The following is a 21,737-nucleotide window of genomic DNA, read 5'->3' on the forward strand; positions in this document are numbered from 1 at the left end:
GAGGGGGAGGTCTCCCCCCGCCATTGAGAAATGGAAGTTGAGAGAGGGAAACTTCTTTAAAGTGATGTACCTGGCTAAAGGTGAAGCCACTGTTTAATCTCTGACTCTTCAAGTTCTTAACATCTTTCTGCAGCCTCTTGTCCTTCCATGGAAAGTGTCAGTTTTAGAATGTTAGTACCTGGAAGATAGGTTCCAGATCTGTGAAGCATAATTTACATAGAGGACTTCAGAGTCCCAGGCACAATTGATACTTAATAAATCTAATGTTGGTGAGGGGAGGGGATTTAATAGTAACCATAATACTGATTTTGATGACAGACTATCAATTTTCATTTTTAAAAATTCTCAAGTGCAGAAAAAGATATCTTCTTTTAAACAATCTTGTTTTATAAGCCAGATTAATTGATTCAGCATATTCATGTATGACTAACAGCTATGCTATATTGGAACCTTTCTTTTTCTGTTGTTTTATCAGATTTCTGACCTGTTTGCTTTGCTTTTATACACTGTCCTCAGTCCAGATGGCAGGTACAGGTCATCTTACATGCTATTTTTGTTTAGTAGATATTTAAGTTACTAATAGAATGAACTCAGCAGAGCCAATTTGTTTGTCCTAGTACATGCCTTTTCTAGTTTTATTAACTTTTGAAAAGTAACATTAGTCTCAAGCACTTTGTGATTGTGATACTAACATTAAATTTAAACTCTGAACAGTATTTTTTTGCTTGTTTGTTTGTTTGTTTTTAATAGGGACAGGGTTTTCCCATGTTGCCCAGGCTGGTCTCAAACTCCTGGGCTCAAGTGACCCGCCTCGGCCTCCTGAAGTGCTGGAATTACAGGCATGAGCCACTGCACCTGGCCTCTGAATGGTGTCTTAATCCTCATAGATGTTCTGTATTTTCTGTCCCGTAAACTTGCCTATGCTCTTCTTAGATGCAGATACTAGAATAAAGTGGAATGCTAGAATTATTTTTTTTCAAAAAATATAGAATAACTTGACCATTAACCTAGCTTTTTCTATTTTTAACTGTAGTACCAGAAGAAAACATTGCAACTATGAAGTATGGAGCCCAAGTTGTAAAGGGGGAGCTGAAATCAGCCTTATTAGATGGTGATACTCAAAATTATGATTTGGATCATGGATTTTCAAGGCACCCAATTGATGATGACTGCCGTTCTGGCATCGAGATTAAGCTAGGTCAGCCGTCCATTATCAATCACGTACGGATACTCCTATGGGACCGAGATAGTCGGTAAGTGATTAGCATGACTTAGAAACTGACGTTATATTTGAGATGACTTAACTTTGTGGTCATCTACTTTTGTTACATAGATATGATGGTTTATCTCTTTGTGATCATTCTGCTATCTTTTGAAGGTTGGTTTTGGGGAAAGAGTTAAAGGGTACATTTCTTTAAAAGAAATACACTTTTTTGTTTTTTTCTTCTTATAAAAATAATATGTGTTTATTGTAGAAACCGTAGAAAATATAGAAAAGCACATAGAAGAAGATAAAAATTGCTAGTAATCTCATTACCGATTATTAATCTTCATATGTACCTAGCTAGTGTTTTTTTCAATTATGCATGGACACATACACAAAACAGAAACCTGCGCAAACATAGTTTTATGGATTAGATATACAAAAAGCTAATTTTACTTTTAATACATTGTGAACATTCTACCCTTTAAAAAATATTCCTCTAAAATGTATTTTTAATAGTTGTTTTATATTCTACCATGAGTTAACATTATTTACTTGATTCATTAGTTTTGGATATTATAACCTTTTAAATGCATTTTACCCTATGGCAAAGAGAAATATTGTCTTTCAGTGTGTAGATAAGTATTATCCTCAAAACAAAAGAAATTTGTGAGAAAATTTAATCCAGTTTGGGAACCCATTCAGTTTCTTGGGGGCTTCAGAATTCTGCCTTTCTTCCAGCCACTGTGATGCTTTCACCCACTGTGGCTTCTAGCTTCAACCATAATGGCAGAAGTACCAGAGCAGTATGGTGACAAGAACTGAACTGTTTCCTTCATTGCTGTTTATCATAAACCTAAACCCTGCCTACCCAGAAACTGTGCCCCACTGATGCCTCTTTAGATCTGGGCATGAAGGGCTTAAATAGTAATCATGATGGTGTCCTGCAAACCTTACAAGGTAGTGTGTTTCTTCTGTTAGCACCACTACCACCACCACGCTGGCTTTTTAGGCCATTTAAGCCCAGTGTGAAGGGAAGCTTTATGAAGTAAGCGTCAGCATTTCCCATGTGCATGGGTGTGTGAGATCCCCAGGTTATCTTTTCCTGTTTGTTTTTTATTAAGAATATATTTTCTAATATGTAGCTTATTGGATATAATTTGATGTTTTGAATTGGCAAAGTGGAACCAATCCACATATCTCATTTCCAAGAGTCTCTGATTAATAATAACAGTATAATAATAATAATACGTATTTGCAGCACTTTCATTACTTTTATGTGGTAGACACTGTTCTAAAAGCTTTACGTATTTCACTCATTTAACTAATAGTGAAATTATTATAAAAATAATAAAAGAAAAGTTTAGTATGTTTGAAACGAAGTGGTTGTCATCGTTTCTGTGATGTTAAATATTTATAGGCCACTTTGTGTTAGTATGTGCATTACATTCACGAGGGATTTAACTTTACCACATAACAGTTCTTTTCTTACAGAAATTGTTGCCATTCTAAGCAAAGGTGAAAAATTCAGAATCTTAAGCCAAAAAGATTCTGACGTGTTGTAAAATTATAGCCTGTGTTACTGATAACCCAGAGAGGTTCAATAAAAGGTTATAACCAGTTTGAGACTGAGTGATAAAATGAATGGGAGTGAGGGGACAGCAAAGAAAATGAGGGGATGACACAAAATAAGCTGACCTTTTCTGGTCACAACTGTGGGTTGCAGGATGACATTTATGGTCACCTAAATCTTCCAAGATTGTTCCTGTTGATATTACAGTACAAGTAATAACTGCATCTCAGATTTAAATTTGGCTTATGACAGGGGAATATAGATTTGTTCAGGATGGGACCTGCATGTAATGGTTCGGAGTAGCTGACTAGGGGAGGATGATAGGCTGTTTTCATTACTGCCAGATTATCAGCTGGCAAGTTTTAAGTTGTACCCAAAAGAAACGTGCATTATCCCTTGACTGGTGTCATTTATTTTTTTGCGGGTAGCTTGTATGTATGGGAGGGTAGGAGACTGGTAGGCAGCAGGAGATAGGCTGCCCTCTGTGGGGGAACCATTCCAAGTTGACTTTCTTCCTTAGAGGGGTGGCCGAACACCCTGGCCTGGGAAGGTAGAGGGAGAAAGTGTACTTCCTGCTTCTCTATTTTCTGTTCTCTCTCTCGTAGCATCATGTATCTTCTAATATGGTATAGGTGAGGCATCCTGACCATGTTTGAAAAGGAGTAAATATCTCGCATGCCTGATGTGTCAAGTACTGTGTAGGACCCTGGGGATATGAGTATAAATACAGGATGGCCTTTGTTCTTAAGCAGCTTATGATTTGAGAAAGCAGACAGACAACCTGAGAGATAATTTCAGTGCATTGTAGGTGAATGCTGTCATAACATTGTTTTGTTATTTGAATTTCATTATGTAGAAAATGTAATTAGTGAATTCTGTATTTTTGTATCTTTTAACAGTTTATTAAAGTACAGTTTTGTATTGTTATTTTAATATGGTAATTTTTTCTGCTTTTTCCTTTTGATTCACAGGTCTTATTCATACTTCATTGAAGTGTCAATGGATGAACTTGACTGGGTTAGAGTGATAGACCATTCCCAGTATCTGTGTCGTTCTTGGCAGAAATTATATTTTCCAGCCCGTGTCTGCAGGTTAGTTCTCAGTGGTTAATAAATGATTTTTATTTTTGTATAAGGAGATTGGACTTTGAGAAGCAGAACTGCATTTTTTCATCTTGAAAAAAGAGTTTTTCAGGATGTCAACTACTAAACATATCACAAGTAAAAAACTTAGGAAAGTATGGAAAAATTACGCATCTTAATATTTACAGTGTGTTGTGGAACTATTTATACAACATGTCTTGTATAATATATATGTAGTACACACATGAATGAATGAGAAGGGACAGGGAACATTTGAGAAGTGGAATGTTTTTTAAGCTCTGTGCTATACAGTGAATGGTCATATTCATTGTGAAACATTGAAAGCAGAATTACCGTTAGGGGTGCATTCTTCTTAGGAAAGCCATGAGAGATTTCTGGAGTCTTCCTTGGCAATGGCCAGGGCCGGAGGAGATTTTTGAATGCCAGTGTGCATATTCTGGTTATCTGTTTTTTCTGTAGGTTAGTGGTTAACAAATGGGGTTTGACAGAACGGGTGTTTCAAGTGGGGTTGCATTTGGGGCAAATGAGGCTTAGCTAGTGGGGCTCTAGGCTCAGAGCTTCTCTTCAGCCAGAGCACCTCCGCTTTTATTTTTGTTATGTATTGCAGCCCTCAATATTGTTGTCTTTTAAAAATATCAAAAAGCTACAGTTTTAATTTTTCATATTCTCCCTTTAGGTATAATCCATCATTTAAAATTTCTGAAATTTTGTAAAGCCTATACAAATTAGTGAATTTGTTTAGGTGGTTAAAGGGCCCCAAAATTCTGCTGTTTTTTTCTGTTGTAGTTTTCTCACTGGAAATTGCCCCTAGATATTCTTTACCTTAAAGTCAAAAGATTAAAGGTAGAACATGATTAGTTTGTTTGCTCAGGAAGAAAAGGGAAGGAATAAGGTGAGTGTACACCACAGAGAATGTGGGGCTGGCCCCTCACCCATGACCCATCTGATCTCCCCCTGTGGCTGATTGGGAGCAGATGGGGAGGCACCAAAGCACTTAGTCTCTTGGTCAGAAGTTACTCTTATACTTGTGAAACTTATGGTCTAAGAGCAAAAGGCTGAATTTTTACCTCCACTATAGGAACTTCACAAAACCATTCAGCCTCTGGTACAGTAAAGAACGTTGCCTACATTTTTTTTTTTATTGGTATGACCAGACACAATGTTATTACCCAGGGATCCTCTTGTGTGAAAATGAAGAAAATCAATTTCATTTCCCCAAAGACAGACTTAAGTGTCTCAGGTCTGGCAGTTGCTCTTTTATCAGAGGAGTTTTGAATGGATTAAAATAAGAGGGACAAGAAATTGAGTGAAGATTCCGTATCTTAGAGCTGCCTGGGGATACTTCCAGAGTGACAGAGGGACCCCCATGTGGAGGAGGAGATTGAGTCTGCATTGACTCTGGTTATTACTGTTGTATCTGATTAAAACACAGGCAGCATAACAAAGCATCTGATATGGACTGAAGGACTATGTGTTTGCATTTAATTTGCAACAACAGGAACATGACTCTCAGAACAAATCATCATGAATATAATACCTGACAGCCTGTGTGCTTTACCCACCTGAAAGCTCCTGTTGTATGTATGGAAATATGTGCCTTTGATCATGATCTCTGGCTTTTAGAAAATATACTTTACCTTTGTATAGTAGTGAGCATGATTATACTCTCCTTATTTTGTCTTTCCTGTCTGGCCTTGACTTTGTTGGTAGAGCTGTTATGTGTTTAGAGACTGGCTATATTCATGATGCTAGTTTTTGTCTTGGTATAGCCAGCTCCCAGTTCTGGTTGAAAAATACTGAGCAACAGTGATCTTAGTGATAATGATAACAAGAAGAGGAAAGAATCTTGATATCCATGTTAATAAGAATTTTTTAAAAATTCAAACCACCTTATTATATTAATTACTACTTTCCTTAGTAAACTGCCTTTTTTACTAGTTCGTAATTTTATAGTATTTAAAAATGAACCTAAGAGTATGTCTATAGATTAACTGAGGATGTCTTGGTGTTTCTTATCTTCACAATTATTTATTGTCTACCTAAACAATGTTCTAACTACACTTCTTCCAAGAACTTCACTGGGCAAATAAATTCTTTATTTCCTCAGCACGTAAGTGTTCAATTTGCATTATGTTCATTAATTTGCACGTTTGTATGGCAGCTTTGTTCTTTAGTGTCCTTTGCGTGTTTATCTTGCCTCTGATACTAAAATTACAAGCTCTTGGAGGCAGGGAGTATGGATTCTAATCTTTTATTATTCTTGCACAGTGCTCAGACTGTGACCTTGTATGCAGTAGGTACTCTATAAATGTTAGCATAGGTTTCATGGTGTCAAGGCAATGACTATCTAATGAAGAGAGATTGATCGAACATTAATATGTACATATATTCCTTGGGACTTTTTAATCTATGTATTCATTAATACATATATGAATGCTGGAAAATTCTCTGTAATGGTAAATGGTTCTGAATTCTTTGCAAAGGTTACTTTGTTTTTTCTTCAGGAAACTGAATTTGGAGGTTATTCCTGAAGAATGTAAGTGTCATGTATTGATGAAAGATTACATCTAATACATTCACAAAAATAATACCTGATGAATGGGAAATCTGAGATTACCCCATCCTCTCTCTTGAGTTTGGGCTAAACCACATATGAATCAGAATTGTGTAGTAGAAAAATAATGGGCTGTGGAGTTAGGTAGAGCTCCTCTCAAATCTTTGTTTCACCTCATATTTGTGTTGTGATAAGATTGTGCCTCTCTGAGCCCTAGTATCTGCATCCATAAAGGATAGGAATACCAACACCTCTTCGTGGGGTTAGATGTGAGAGTTAGATGATATAGCACATTTACATGTACGGAGCACAGTTCTGGCAGAAAGGAGGGGCTCAGTAAATGGCAGTCATTTTTATTATTTTTCCTAATTTCAGACCTTCAGAGAGAGTCATCCCTGCCATCCTCGTTGGTCATGGTAGCTCTCATTGTGAAGTGGCTCTCACTCTCACCTCTGGAGCCTAGTCTTTTTGGTACTTTTTTTATTGCCAATCCATACATACAGTCCAAAACATGGCTTAAACAGTTTTAGCTTAACAACCAGCCCATCTTTGTATATGTCTAGGAGTTTTCATATATTTTCATTGGTAAAATATATATAACATAAGATTTGCCATTCGTCTGTCTTGTCAAATGTAATTCAGTCAGAATTCACCTCAGCAAGATAGTCAATGTTATCTGGTGGTAGATAACATCAGTCTTCAGAGCCAGTGTGATCATTCCAACCATGATAATGAATGCAGGGCAATGGTCCGCTTTGCCTTTCTGGACTTGTTTTAGGAATGTTTGTGAGTTAAGTGGGGATTACTGTATGTAGCCAAAAGCTTAGACCAGTTACCCCCTTCAGACTTTAACTGGAGATGGAGAAAAGTGACTCATCAATTTATGCTCAATTTTTCATATGTCTTGAGAACCATGTTATGTCTTATTAGCCTTTTCTTTCTAAGGGAATTCCACTTTACCCATAATCTGTAACCTTCAAATTGTCTTCTTGGTTATCTGGTAAACTCTCTCTCAGTCCTTTCCACCTTAGATGATCGAGTCTAGTACTGAACAGAAAACACTAGTAAGGAATAGTGAATATTGAGTACTGTGGGGGTGCTTTTAAAATTTTGAGCTGTTCCTCAACATGGTGCTGTTAATTTGGCAGCCATATAATATTGCTGAAAAATGAGAAAACTTTAAAACATGAGTGTGAATGGGTAGAAGTAGAATTCAAAGTGTGCATGTGACTGGTGGCTGGAATTGCAAGTGAAATCCTGGTCTAAAACCTGAAAGTTGAGAGAGAAGAAAGCAGGGCTAAAAGCAAAGTTCTCAAGGTTATGCCCGTTGAGAGAGGGAAGAAGAGCGTAGGTGGGAGAGGGATTTACCTCAGGGGCTGGACCGAGTTTAGAGGAGGATTAGGAGCATTGTTTACTGGAGACAAGGCCAGACAGGGTGTTGAGATGGGTGTAAGTTGATAATTTAGAGCCTGGCATAGGAGAGATGAACTTGTTTAATACAAAACTGGGTTTCTTTCTTTCTTTCCTTTTTTAAAAATATATCAAAATGGAAATATCTCTCATTATAAAGTTATAATGTGGTATATATTTTAAATATTGATAAAACTTGTCATCTGGAAATGTTGTACTCAATTTCTACCAATTGCATGCAAAAATGCCCCTTTCTGTGAACCTTCACCAATGCAGACACTGTCACCATTTTGCCAATGTAATATATAATTTGTTGAAAACAAAAGTCCTATTTTACTTTGAATTTCTTTATTGGTGAGTTAAAGTATCTTTTAATACTGGCCATTTGTTAATTTCTTATTTATGAAAAGCCTGTTTTTGTCTTCTGCATATTTTTCTTCTGAGAATTGTCTTTTTCTTTTTGTCTTGTGAGAACATATCAATACATACGTATATGACATTATTCTTTTGCCTGTCATATATGAAATTTGTTACACATTTTTAGTGTTTTATTGGTACTTTTTGCCATATAGGATTTTACTTTTTAAAAAATGTATTCAGATCTGTCCGTCTTTTAATGCTTTCTGGCTTGGTATTATGATTAGAAGATTATTCCTCATTCTAATATTAGAGAATGTTAAACTTTTGTGTGTATATGCATATTTTTTTCCACTACTTGTTTTTTTTTTAAGCTTTATATCTAAGTGTTTAATACAGTCAGGGTATTTTGCATATATCTTTTCAGGTGGGGATAGTCAGTTGACTAAAGTCATTTATTTAATAATCATTTTTTGCTATCCTAATGTGATCAGCCATATTTATCATGAGCTGGATTCTAGCGTGTACACTACTCAGTTCCACTGATTTCTTTGATGCTTGCTGCAAGTATTTTAATTATTGTAGTTCACTGCCCTCCTTTTTCTTCTTTTCTTAGAATGAGAAATTGTCGTGTGCCATATGTGTCATAGAAAACAGAAAGGGTATCATAGAGCATGTGCTGCAAGCCTGTCTTCTGGTTGTCATAGTCACATTAGAGGCCATAAGTGATGATAAACATCTCACTAGAATGGTTCTACTTTCACTTACAACAGGAAATTTAGGCATGCTTCACCAGCTAAGGAAATAGATTTTGTGTATTCATTCGTTACTCACCCATTCAACAAATAAGCGCCTACTTTATGCTCTTGTTGTACTTGATATTGAGGCCAAACACTGAAGAAGTTTGCCAAGGTTTCTGTGCTCTTGGAATTTGGTAGAAACAGACTGAAACAAACAAATAATAAGAGCACATGACATAATTATGAGTGTTGCAAAGATAGTACTGTGATAGTAATGGAGGTCAGGGGAGGAGGATTATTTTAAATAGGGTGGTTAGAGAAGGCCAGAGACAAGGGGCAGGTGTTTTAAGCTGAGATGAAGGGGGTGATATTTTCTGGTCATTGTTTTACTTGTTTGTGTGTGTGTGTATGTGTTTCTTTGTATTTTAGATGGGCTTGCTCTGTCACCCAGGCTGGAGTGCAGTAATGCCATCTTGGCTCACTGTAACCTCCGCCTCCTGGGCTCAAGTGATTCTTTCACCTCACCCTCCTGAGTAGCGGGACTACAGGCATGTTCCACCACACCCAGCTAGTTTTTTCTGTTTTTAGTAGGGGGCCTTGCCGTGTTGCCCAGGCTGGTCTTCAACTCCTGAACTCAAGCGATCTGACTGTTTCAGCCTTACAAAGTGCCGGGATTACAGGTGTGAGCCACCATGCCTGGCCCATTGTTTTAGATATTTACACAACATCTAAATATTTTCTTTGGTGTACATTGAATGTTATTCAGGAGTAGCTGGTCTACGTAGGAGACCTCATTATATGAGTACTCTAACTTTACTGTGTTTTGATATATGGCATTTTAATCTCATTTATTGCTTCTATACATTCTAGGCCCCCCTCATTCCTGCTGTCAATAGATACAGCATAATTTTTTTTCTCCTATTCTCATTAGATTATAGTACCTATACAGTGCTATAGATCTACATAGAACAAATGAGAAAATAAGCATTGCTATTTATGGAAGTATTCGTTTCCTGCCATATTAACGCTTGTATAACGTGTGTCTTGTTTCGTTTCTCTTTTGTTCCCTACACCTCCGCTCATAACTGGGCATTGATATACTTATTTACTTTTAAAGGCGGACACTCTTACATTATTCAGTGTTCACTAGATTGCTTTAGAATCCTAGCTAGAATAATGCTGAGCCTTTACTTTCTTCTTAGGACTGGAGACCTTCACAATTCAAGAAATGCCTTATTCAGATGTAAAAGAAACAGGAATAGTTTCATTTTTTAAAAAACCAATCTTTTTAGTTCATACTTAGTTTCAGTTGTCCATCTACCTACAACCTTGATACTACAGTTGAACTAGCAAGAGCAACCCGCATAGAGGAACATTTTCTTCTAAGAATGCAAAGCAAAGTGTAGCCACATGGTGTCACTAAATTATAACAATTTTACTTGAAGCTAAAGAGAATTTAAAAATTGCTTTTTTATACCATCATATTTAAATATAAATGGTTCTGAAAGTCTGTGATTTGTGAAATAACATGTGAAACTATTTGTTCTATTTAAGTCTTTCTGCTGAGTTAATGATGTCCAAAGTCCAGAGGTATATATTTTGGTGCTTGCTAGCTAGTTCTTGAGTTGTCATCTGCAAGGCATGGGTGAAATGTGGGCTTCTGTAGTCCAGCTATTCAGTTTCATGCAAATAAGTTTTTTTAACCTTCCTTTGGAATTTTGAAAGAGAAGAGTAACTCAAAGGAGATAGGAGATAGATTTTCTGAATATTTCAAAGGAATCAGAAAACAGAAGAAAAGAGGAATGAGGATAAAGAGAAATGAGGTTACAGGACCTCAGAAGAGGTAGGAAGGGAACAGTCTAACATTTATTGAGCATCTTCTATGGGTCAGGCACATCTCATTACCTTGTGTAATTCTTATAATAGCCCTGTAGGAGAAAAACCACTACTTAATTTTATAGATGAGGAAATGGAGCCTTAGAAAAGTTAAATTTGTAACCAGGTCTGCCTGACTCCACATTACATTGCTGCTGCAAGAATCAAGGTAAAGAAATAGCTCTACCTTGCTGGTAGGAGAAGGAGGCATTGAGCCCTGAAGAAGCTCTTACTGCCTCTTTGGAATGAGCAGTTTCCAGCAATCCTGTAGGGGAGGGCCTGCTATGGCCAAATTCTACTAGTGCTGGTCACCCAGACTACACACACATTATACTAATAATATGTTTTCTGTTTTAAAATGCTCCAAAGGGAATGCAGCAATCCTTTATCTAGGTATGTTTTGTCAGTTTGTCTGCAGAGCTTCGAATTTTCCTGCCCCTTAGTTCTCCATAAGATCATTTTACAGTATTATTATAGAGTGAACCTAATATTCTTAAATCCTAGCTTGTTTTGATTCAGCTGTGTTTAGAAACAAATTCCATATATTATGAAATTTTTATTTACAAGATTTCTTCACATCTTGAGTTGCTTTTTTTTTTTTTTTTTTTTTTTTAGTTGAGAAATTTTCTGTTTATTATTTTCACCTAGAATCCTTTTATTAGGGGGAAAACCACAACAACAATAGCAAAAAAAAAAAAAAAACCCCCCAAAAACCTGCCATGTTTTATATTCAGTAAGACCTTTGAGAAATGACTGTTTGTCCTTAAGTTATTCAATTGAATCCAGGCTTCTTTGTTTTGTTTTGTTTAAAGGATAATAACATGTTGAGCTTCTTTTGTGTGAGAAAATAAAACAGGGTTGCCCTTTTCCTTTGCATTGTATTTTATAATTTTAGAATATAAATTAGTGTCCTAATAAGCTTATTGCATGAGATGATGTTGTTACTAACACTAATAACCTGTTGTTATTACCACAAACAGCCATTGTCTCTTTTTCATTCTGAAAGGGCAAAAACTATATTTGCTTCTGCTAACAGTTGCTTCCCAAGCAGTTAGGCCCAGGATTAAGTTCAGGTAGCACCTTCTATGTTGATCATCAAACATCTTTTTTCTCATGTTTTTCTTCTCAATACTACTTTATTACTTATGGGATTTATTCATTCAGACATTCATGCAAGAAACATTTATTGAACACATGCTATATTTCAGGCATCTCGTTTAGGTGCCAGATATAAAAAGATGAACAAGACACAGTGGCTGCTCTCAAGAATTTCATGATATAGTTTTTGCCTTTCCAGGCAAAATAATGAAGAATGTTCTGTATATTCAGGACACTTACCTAAGGTAGACTCTGCATTGGACTTGACCAAATCTAAACCCTTCTCTCAAAGCTCTCCATCATTAGATTCTTCTGCTTCTATAGCGTCATTCTTGGTTCTTACAAAAAATACCTTTTTTTTTTTTTTTGTCTCTCAAGTCCAAATTGTCTGTTTACCATCTACCCACCCATAATTCCTACCTATGTCCCTAAGCTCAGAGAACATACATAAATGACAATCTTCTCTTTCTGTGTTACCTTGTATAACTGTGTAAGGTATCTAGGAGTTACTTGGTTTTAGTTAAAGCTATCTCTTTTAAAACTTCTTTCTACAAGATTAGAAGACTCCCTCTGAAGAACTGTAAATCACGTCGTCACAGAAAACAGTAAAAATTCCCAAGAGGTAAAGAAAGTCCCCCTCTTTGGAGCCAGGACTTGAGTTAGCGTCTTTTGCTTAGAAAAATAATATGTTATATAGATATTTCATTGTTGGGTACCTGCTGCACATGAGGAAATGAATGTTAGTCTATCAGTTTTCCTTTGCGAAATATCCGTTAGGAGTCTGTTTTGGTGTACTGCAACTCTCCCAACACTTATTTGTGAAACTTAGGAAATCCTGAAGCAAGGAAGGAATAGAATGCAAAGCCATTCAGGACTTGGGGGCTTCTAAATATGAGCCAAGAGCCTCCAGCACAAGGAACAGAGACAAAAGCGAGCTACTGAACTGGGAATGGAACCCAGGAATTAATGAAACTGGTGAGGAAGAGTTTCCAGGACCTTCAGTCCAGCTTCTGAAGTGAATAAGAAAATGCAATCAATGAAACAAAACTTCATTTATTGCTTTTTGGATGACCAAGAAGATGGAGGGACAATTAGATCTTGTAGATAAACAAACTTCGATACAGATTTTTTTGTGTGTGAATTACATAGTCATTTTTCTATCCTGCTTACTTTGGCAGTGGTGCTCTAAAAAAGATATTGTTGAGTAGTTAATAATTCTCTCAGTGAAGAGTTAAATCTTGTACATTCAAATTTCACCCCGTACTACTTAACGACAATTGCTCTCACCTTTCATAGTATTTATAGCTTGAATCACCCAATTAACCATTAATTATATATCTTGTATACTTTTGAAATCATTTTGCAGTTCCTGGACCTTGCTTTATATTCCTTTGCTAGTAGTGGCTCATCAGATATCTTGTTGAATCTCCTTAGCCCTCTAAGATCCCTGAATGCAGGTACCTGGATAATAATCTATTTTTTCTGGAAAATACCCTTTTAACACTTTTTTTTCCCCCCAGTGTTAGAAGGAAATAACAGGAAACAAAGTTTTGTATTGTTTTCCACAGAAAATATGTTTAAAGAAAACTGTGAGTACAAGTCCCATGGTTAGTAAAATCATCAGAGCTTTCTCAGTGATCATTATAAATGGCAGAAGTTCCCTAGATCAGGGTGCTGTCTGTGGATACAAGGTTAGCTCAGGGGAGAGTAGACCAGAAGTAAAACAAGATTGCTTGTCAGCTGCCAGAAAATCTGGGCAGAGTGCCAGACCTGGTTCATCTTCTAAAAATTCATCTCCCAATATGAAAATAGAGGGCTCAGTCCCTGCTAGGAATGGTGGTAGCATGAACGCTTGGACTTCCTTCAGCCCAAAGCACTTTATTGATGCGAAGAAAGGTGGGGGGAGTGGACTGTGGATTGGAGTGGACTGTTGGCATTGACCTCATTTAAGAGCTGTTGGCTGGGCACAGTGGCTCATGCCTGTAATCCCAGCACTTTGGGAGGCCGAGACGGGCAGATCATGAGGTCAGGAGATCGAGACCATCCTGGCTAACATGGTGAAACCCCGTCTCTACTAAGAATACAAAAAATTAGCTGGGCATGGTGGCGGATGCCTGTCGTCCCAGCTACTGGGGAGGCTGAGGCAGGAGAATGGCGTAAACCCAGGAGAGGCGGAGCTTTCAGTGAGCTGAGATCGCACCACTGCACTCCAGCCTGCGCGACAGAATGACTCCATCTCAAAAAATTAATACATAAATAAATAAATAAAAAAGAGAGCTGTAATATTTTCTTTAGCGGCCTTATGTTTCAAATTATAATTTCATTAGTTAATAATTGTTCTTGCAAATAATGTGGGTCATATATATACATGAATATGTCCTTCTTGATAAGAAGCTATAGGTTTAATTTCTAATAGTCATAGAAATTCTGTGCACATTATGAAGCTATTAGAATGTAACAGCTGTTTTAGTTCATCTCATCCTGCAAAAGAAATGTGATGCAGACTAAAATGATCAGTAATTATGTATTTTGAAAGCTAAATCTTCAGTTATTAGAAAGAACTAATTTACGCAGTAGTTACTGATAAAACTACAGTATGCCATGAGTTTCAAAGTTAGTGTTATCGCCTGCCTAAGACTATGAAAGAGAAATCTGTGCCAAAAGACGTTTTTCCTTCTTTGAAATCCTCTTTTGCATTACCCATTGTAATTTTGGAGTTGCAAATCAACAGTAACAAAAAACTGCTTGATATTTTTCTAAGGAAAAAAATTAGAAGGACTGTTAGAGGGAGCAGGATTTAGAAGGACTTTATTTTATGTCTGTTGATCAGTGACTACCATCTGCCTTCCATTTAATGTTGTAGAAGCATGCATGCGTTTCCCAGTTCTGAACAGATGATGTGCATGGTTTGTTGAGATATATGTATATTTTGGATGTGTGTGTGTATGTATACCTACAGTGCTTAAAATCACACTTGAAGTGTAAAACAGATAATGAGTCTCCATTTTGGGCTGATTTGCATATTCAGCTCTTACACACAAAACAAAAGACTACAATGACACTGATTTTCTTTTCTCCTTGAGAATCAGCACTAACCAGCTGTCAATGAATATTTCGATTAAACACTTTTCTTTATTGGGGAGCTTTGGGGCACATTCTTTGTGTAAACATATTGTTTTCTTTGATTTCAAGGGACATATTTTCAGTATGATTCATGGATGCATCACTCCGGTAAGCTGTCGTGCACAAAAATATATTTTTCTCTGTAAACTTCCTTTTTACCATTGATTTCTCTAGGGCAAAAGTATGGTTAAGAAAAAATATTTCAACTCAGGATATTTGCCTGAAATAAAGGTGGAGAATATACCTGCTTTAAGTAAACTGAAGATTTTAAAGTATAGATTAATAACTTGACTTCTTTAAGATTTTTCAAGAAGATTTAGCAGTTCCTCTAATACATTTAAAATATGATTTGACTACAGAAATTTGGTTAATATTTTTATATATCTTTTAGCCTTCTATGTATAATCATACACAAACATGTTATTTACAAAAATGGTATTATATAGTACATGCTATTTTGAAACCTTACACATATATTTTTATATTTATTGTGGTTGTTATTCTATATCGAAAAATCTACTTTCTCCTTGAATTTTTTTTATCTTTAATTTTTTTTAGTCAAGTGCTGTAGTGAGAAGTGGACAAAGAGTAGAATAAGGATTTCGATCTGTAACTGACTGTGAACAATCAATTGAGATAACTCACTACCTTCAGACCAACCTACTTTATCCTTTTAAACAATAGCACAGTGTTCTAAATGTATTGTTGCTTGTTGATTACCTGACCAGTTCCCTATTAAGAGACCTTTAGGATGTTTCCAGTTTTGCAATTACAGAACAATGTAGTCTTTGCCCCTTTGATTATCTCTAAACAAGCAGAGTCAAAGTATTATAATCATCTCAAAGTGTGAAACATTTTACTAAATGCTAGCCACAAATATTGTACCAGTTTTTCCTCTCCATGAATGATAGTTTCTATTTTCTCACATTCTTATCAACAATGGGCATTATCATTATTTTGAATCTTTGTTTGAACTGACAAGCAAATCATGGTCTCATTTGTTTTATGCAGATTTGTCATTATTTGTAAAAATTAAACAACTGTGCACTTGTTGATAGACATCACAGTTTCATAGAAAAGATGAAAGTTGAGTTAGCCTCAAAGGATAGTTTGTGTTTTGCTCAGATGGTTTGACAGGCCTTTTCCCGTGAGGTCATCTCATGGGAACAGTGGTTCTCAACTGGGGGTGAATTTGCTCCCTTAAGGGATATTTGGCAATGTCTGGAGACTGTTTTGAGGTGGTGCATACTACTGGTATCTAGTGAGTAGAAACCAGAGATGCTATTAAACATCTTACAATGCACAGGACATCTCCCTACAACGAAGAATTATCCAGCCGCAAATGTCAATAGTGTCAAGGTTGAGAAACCCTGTTTAGGAAAAGGTTGCAGTGATGTGATTAGTGAAGAGGACTTGAATTAGAATGTCTTTGGTTAAATGGTGAAAGGAAATAGCTGTAAAAGACAGTTCAGAAGAAAAACCAGTCAAACTTTATGACTGATGGAAAAAAAAATCAAGAAGTTGAGCCAATGAGAATTTTGAAGTTTGGAACCTAAGTGACTAGGAAATGGAGTGACACAGGTAGACAGAAGTTGTGAAGGAATCACTTTGAGCTAGTTGCAGAATTATTATTTAGGAAGAAAATGGTAACATTTGCTATTTTATCTGCTTTGTTTTCGTATAGTGAGATTCTTTTTTTTTTTTTTTTTCTTTTTTGGGACAGAGTCTCGCTCTGTCGCCCAGGCTGGAGTGCAGTGGTACGATCTTGGCTCACTGCAAGCTCCACCTCCCGGGTTCATGCCATTCTCCTGCCTCAGCCTCCTAAGTAGCTGGGACTACAGGTGCCTACCACCACACCTGTCTAATTTTGTTTTTGTATTTTTAGTAGAGACGGGGTTTCACCGTGTTAGCCATGATGATCTCGATCTCCTGACCTTGTGATCTGCCCACCTTGGCCTCCCAAAGTGCTGGGATTACAGGCATGAGCCACCACGCCTGGCCATAAAGTGAGATTCTTATTTTATGCTTGGTGCCAGGATTAAGTTGAATCTTGGATTAAAAAATCTCTAACTAGTACCAAACATGTGGTCTCAGTTCCTCTTTCTGAAATGTTCTTCTCTCATCTCCGCTCCTGAAATCCCATCTATTCATTTAGCAAGCTGAAATGCCACTTCCTCCAGGGAATTTTTGATATCCCAAATGAAATAAAAGTATTTTTTTCCTATTTATTCAACAAATACATACTGAGTGCCTGCTACATGACAGGAACTGTACTGGGACTGGAACTACAGTGGAGAGTTTTAAACACACATCCCTTACCCTTATAGCTTACAGCTTAGTAGGAGAGTCAGATATTAAACAAAATAATTGCAAGTAAAGAAAGAATTATAAGCTCTGATAAGTGTGGAGAGAGAAAAGCACAAGTGGGCAGTAAAGGTATAACATGAATACAATTTAAACTGGGGAGTCAGGGGAGGTCCTTCAGGGAAGAGATCTTTGAGACCTAAGTGATGATTAAGAGTTAGATAGGCAAAGGCAAAAGGAGAAAGCATTTGGAGCAGAGACAGGTAGGGAAATCTTGAGGGAGGAAAGAACTTGGCTTGCTTAAGGAAATGAAAAGACATCAGTGTACTGGGAGTGGCAGCGAGGTAGAGGGGGAAAGATGGGTAAATGATGCAGTCGTTCAGGTCTGCATATGTGTGGGGGGCACGTTAAAGAGCTTGTAGTAGTCTATCAAATGTGCGGCCCCTGGGAAGGTGAAGGTTGTGACATGATCTGACTTTAGTTTTTGAAAGCCTTTGCCTCCTTGTGGGGAATGGATTGAGGTAGGCGGGAGTGGAAGGAGCAAAACCAGTTAGGAGACCTCTGTTGTAGCATAGAAGAGGAGTGGTGGTCTCGTGTAAGGATCGTGGCAGTGGAGTCAGAGAGAAACGAGTGGATTTGAGATGTGTTCTTCAGCTTATGCGACTTCCAGGGAGCATTGTTAGATATAGGCTCGAAGATGGAAAAGGAGGCCTGGGCTAGAAATAGAACCTTAAGGATTGTTGTCATAGAGGATGATATTTGAAGCCATAGGAGCCAATTAGATCCAAAAGAAATAGAATGTAGTAAAGTGTAGAGGAAAAAGAAAAGAGGACCTAGGACTGAGTCTGAAGTGCTCCAAAATTTGCTCTGGTAGAAGAGGAGAAAGAAATAGGGAAGGAATGGCCAGCAAGAAAAGGACAGTCAAAAATGTGTGGCTTCAAGAAAGAGGGACAGGTCATCAACGCCAGATCAAGTAGATGAGGAATGGGAAGTGTCTATCAGCCCTGGCAACACACAGTGCACGGTTCACCTTGGTAGGAGCAGTTTTACTGATACAGTAGTGGTGGAAATCAGATTAGAGTGGGTTAAAGAAGCAAATGTACACTTTATAATAAAATTAAACATACATACGCCCATTAAGCCAGCAATCCCCCGTTAGCAAAATTCATTCAAAGAAAATAGGTGTGTAAGCATGCTTATTGCAGCATTGCTTATAGCTTCAAAAAACTGAAAACTACCAAAATGCCCATCAATAGGGGAGTTAATTAAAATGGAAAAGAATTAATTATATCCATATGAATCAACCTAGAGGGATTTTAATAAAAATTGTTGATGAAAAACACAGAGATACTTCTTTTGTCAATAAATAACCTTACATATGTATATAAATGTTTATTTGGATTTATATGAGAATAGAGAATGGTGTGGAAGGATACACACCAAACTTTAATATTGATTAAGCAAGTATTATTAGATTTTTATTTATTTTTTGTTACACTTGCTATACGATCGTTTTTAAAAATAAATAGGGAGTTGAAGTTACTTTTTACAAGTTTTGGGAGATGAGGAAATGAAGAAAAAAGAATAGATCACTTTTTTTGAAAAACTTTGCCATGAAGGTAAATACAGCTACCTGGTGGACACTAGAAATGCATGTGCTTTTTAAAGATGAGAGGTGCTAAAGCATGTTTAAATACTGATTAAATGGATCCAGGAGGAAGAAACTGAAGCGGGAAGGAGAAAGACAGTCAATGGAATAAGACACACCTCCATTTCGTGTAACAGAAGGAATGTTATGTTTTCGTATTGTGATGACTTCTATTTTCCTGTGTAGTCTTTAAGACTGCAAAGCATGTGTTTTTAAGTGTACCCTACAGAATCTGGGTCTGAAGGAGTCCACATCACAATTTGATCTTTGCAGATTTTGGCTTCTTAAGAAAAATACAAATTGTAAATATCTTGTTTTGAAAATGGCATTATCTGCAGGGTATTGGTAATAAGGATAGATGCCTTATAGTACTAGGTGCACTGGCATGCTCTCTCTTTCTCTTTCTCTCTCTAATTTCAACTTCTATTTTACATTCAGGGGGCACATATGCAGGTTTGTTACATGGGTATATTGTGTTTCGCTGAGGTTTAGGTTACAAATGGTCCTGTCACCCAGGTAGTGAGCGTAGTACCCAATAAGTAGTTTTTCTGCCCTTGCCCCCTCCCCCACCAGTAGTCCTGAGTGTCTACTGTTCTCATCTTTATTTGCATGTGTACCCACTGTTTAGCTCCCACCCATAAGTGAGAGAGTAGTTTTCTCTTCCTGTGTTAATTTGCTTAGGGTGATGGCCTCTAGCTGCATTCCTGTTGCTGCAAAAGACATGATTTCATTCTTTTTTTATGGCTGTGCATTATTGCATGGTGTATATGTACCATATTTTCTTTATCCAGTCCACTTTTGATGGACAGCTAGATTGAGTCTATATCTTTGCTATTGTGAATACTGCTGCAGTGAACATATGAGTTCATGTATCTTTTTTGTAGAACAATTTATTTTCCTTTGGGTATATAACAAATAAAGGGATTCCTGGATTGAATGGTAGTTCTAAGTTCTTTGAGAAGTCTCCAAACTGCTTTCTACAGTGGCTGAACTAATTTACATTCCCATCAACAGTATATAATCCTTCCCTGTTTTTCCTCAGCCTCTCCAGCATCTGTTATTTTTTAATAGCCATTCTGTATCAAAAAGTAAAAAAATAACAGATGCTGGTGAGCTTGTGGAGAAAAGGGAATACTTATACACGGCTAGTGGGAGTATGAATTAGTTCAACCACTGTGGAAAGCAGTGGGGCTATTTCTTTAAAGAACTAAAAACAGAATTACCATTTGACCCAGCAATCCCATTACTGAGTATATACCCAATGCATTATAAATTGTTCTACCACAAAGACATATGCATGCATATGTTCATTGCAGCACTATTTATAATAGCAAAGACATGGAATCAACCTAAATGCCCATCAATGGTAGACTGGATAAAGAAAATGTGGTACATATACACCATGGAATACTATGCAGCCATAAAAAAAGAGCGAGATCATATCCTTTGCAGGAACATGGATGGAGCTGGAGGCCATTATCTTTAACAAACTAATCTGGTAGCAGAAAACCAAACGCTGTATGTTCTCACTTATAAGTGGGAGCTAAATAATGAGAACACATGGACACAAAGAGGGGAACAGTAGACACTGGGGTCTGCTTGAGGCGGGAGGGTGGAAAGAGGGAGAGTATCAGAAAAATAACTATTGGGTACTATAATGGGTACCTGTGTGATGAAATAATCTGTGCCTCAAACCCCTGTAACATGAATTTACCTATATAAACAACCTGCACATATATCCCTGAACCTAAATCAAAAGTTAAAAAAATAAAAAATAAATTTCAAAAAGGGAAAGCAAAATATTGTGTAGTTTTTTTAATGTTTATCTAAAGGATTATATTTAGCAGTAATGTTTTATTTTTATTAATTTGCAAATATTTTGTGTACAAAAAGATTTTGATTTTGCATATATACAAATAAAACATTTTATTTATTTCTGACAAGTAAAAAATAATGGTAATAGCTATTATGATTAATGTGAGGTGGTATCACATTGTGGTTTTGATTTGCATTTCTCTGATGATTAGTGACGTTGAACATTTTTTCATATGTTTTTTGGCTACTTGTAGGTCTTTTGAGAAGTGTCTGTTCATGTCCTTTGCCCCCTTTTTAATGGAGCTATTTGGTTTTTGCTTATTGAATTAAGTTCCTTATAAATTCTGGGTATTAGACCTTTGTCAGATGCATAGTCTGCAAATATTTTTTCCCATTCTGTGGGTTGTTTATTCTGTTGATAGTTTCTTTTGCTGTGCAAAAGCTCTTTAGTTTAATTAAGTCCTACATGTCAGTTTTTGTTGCTATTGCTTTTGAGGACTTAGTCATAAATTCTTTACCAAGGCTGACATATAGATAGATGGTATTTCCTAGGTTTTCTTTTATGATTTTTATAGTTTGAGGTCTTACATGTAAGTCATTAATCCATCTTGAGTTAATTTTTGTGTATAATGAAGGGGCAAGGTCCAGTTTCATTTTTCTACATATGACCAGCCAGTTATCCCAGCACTGTTTATTGAATAGGAAATTCTTTCCTCCTTGCTTGTTTTTGTTTGTTGAAGATCAGATGGTTGTTGGTGTGTGGCTTTACTTCTGGGTTCTCAATTCTGTTCCATTGATCTACATATCTGTTTTCTTACTAGTACCATGCTGTTTTGGTTACTGTAACCTTATAGTATAGTTTGAAGTAGGTAATGTGATACCTCAAGCTTTGTTCTTTTTGCTTAGGATTTGCTTTAGCTATTCAGGCTCTTT

General features: G+C 36.7%; 1 protein-coding gene across 5 annotated transcripts in view; it reads left to right on the top strand.

Moving 5' to 3' along the window:
* LOC105474556 (BTB domain containing 9) overlaps positions 1-21,737 on the top strand; it is a 479,495-nt gene that overhangs the window by 60,176 nt on the left and 397,582 nt on the right. For all 5 annotated transcript variants that reach the window (XM_011729339.3, XM_071096011.1, XM_071096010.1 and 2 more), the window contains 2 exons: positions 1,034-1,253; positions 3,749-3,868. In XM_011729339.3, coding sequence (XP_011727641.1) covers positions 1,034-1,253; positions 3,749-3,868 — 340 coding nt within the window. The remainder of the gene's footprint in view (positions 1-1,033; positions 1,254-3,748; positions 3,869-21,737) is intronic.

The sequence above is a fragment of the Macaca nemestrina genome, chromosome 5 (genome assembly GCF_043159975.1).
Source record: "Macaca nemestrina isolate mMacNem1 chromosome 5, mMacNem.hap1, whole genome shotgun sequence".
NCBI classification, from domain to species: Eukaryota; Metazoa; Chordata; class Mammalia; order Primates; family Cercopithecidae; genus Macaca; species Macaca nemestrina.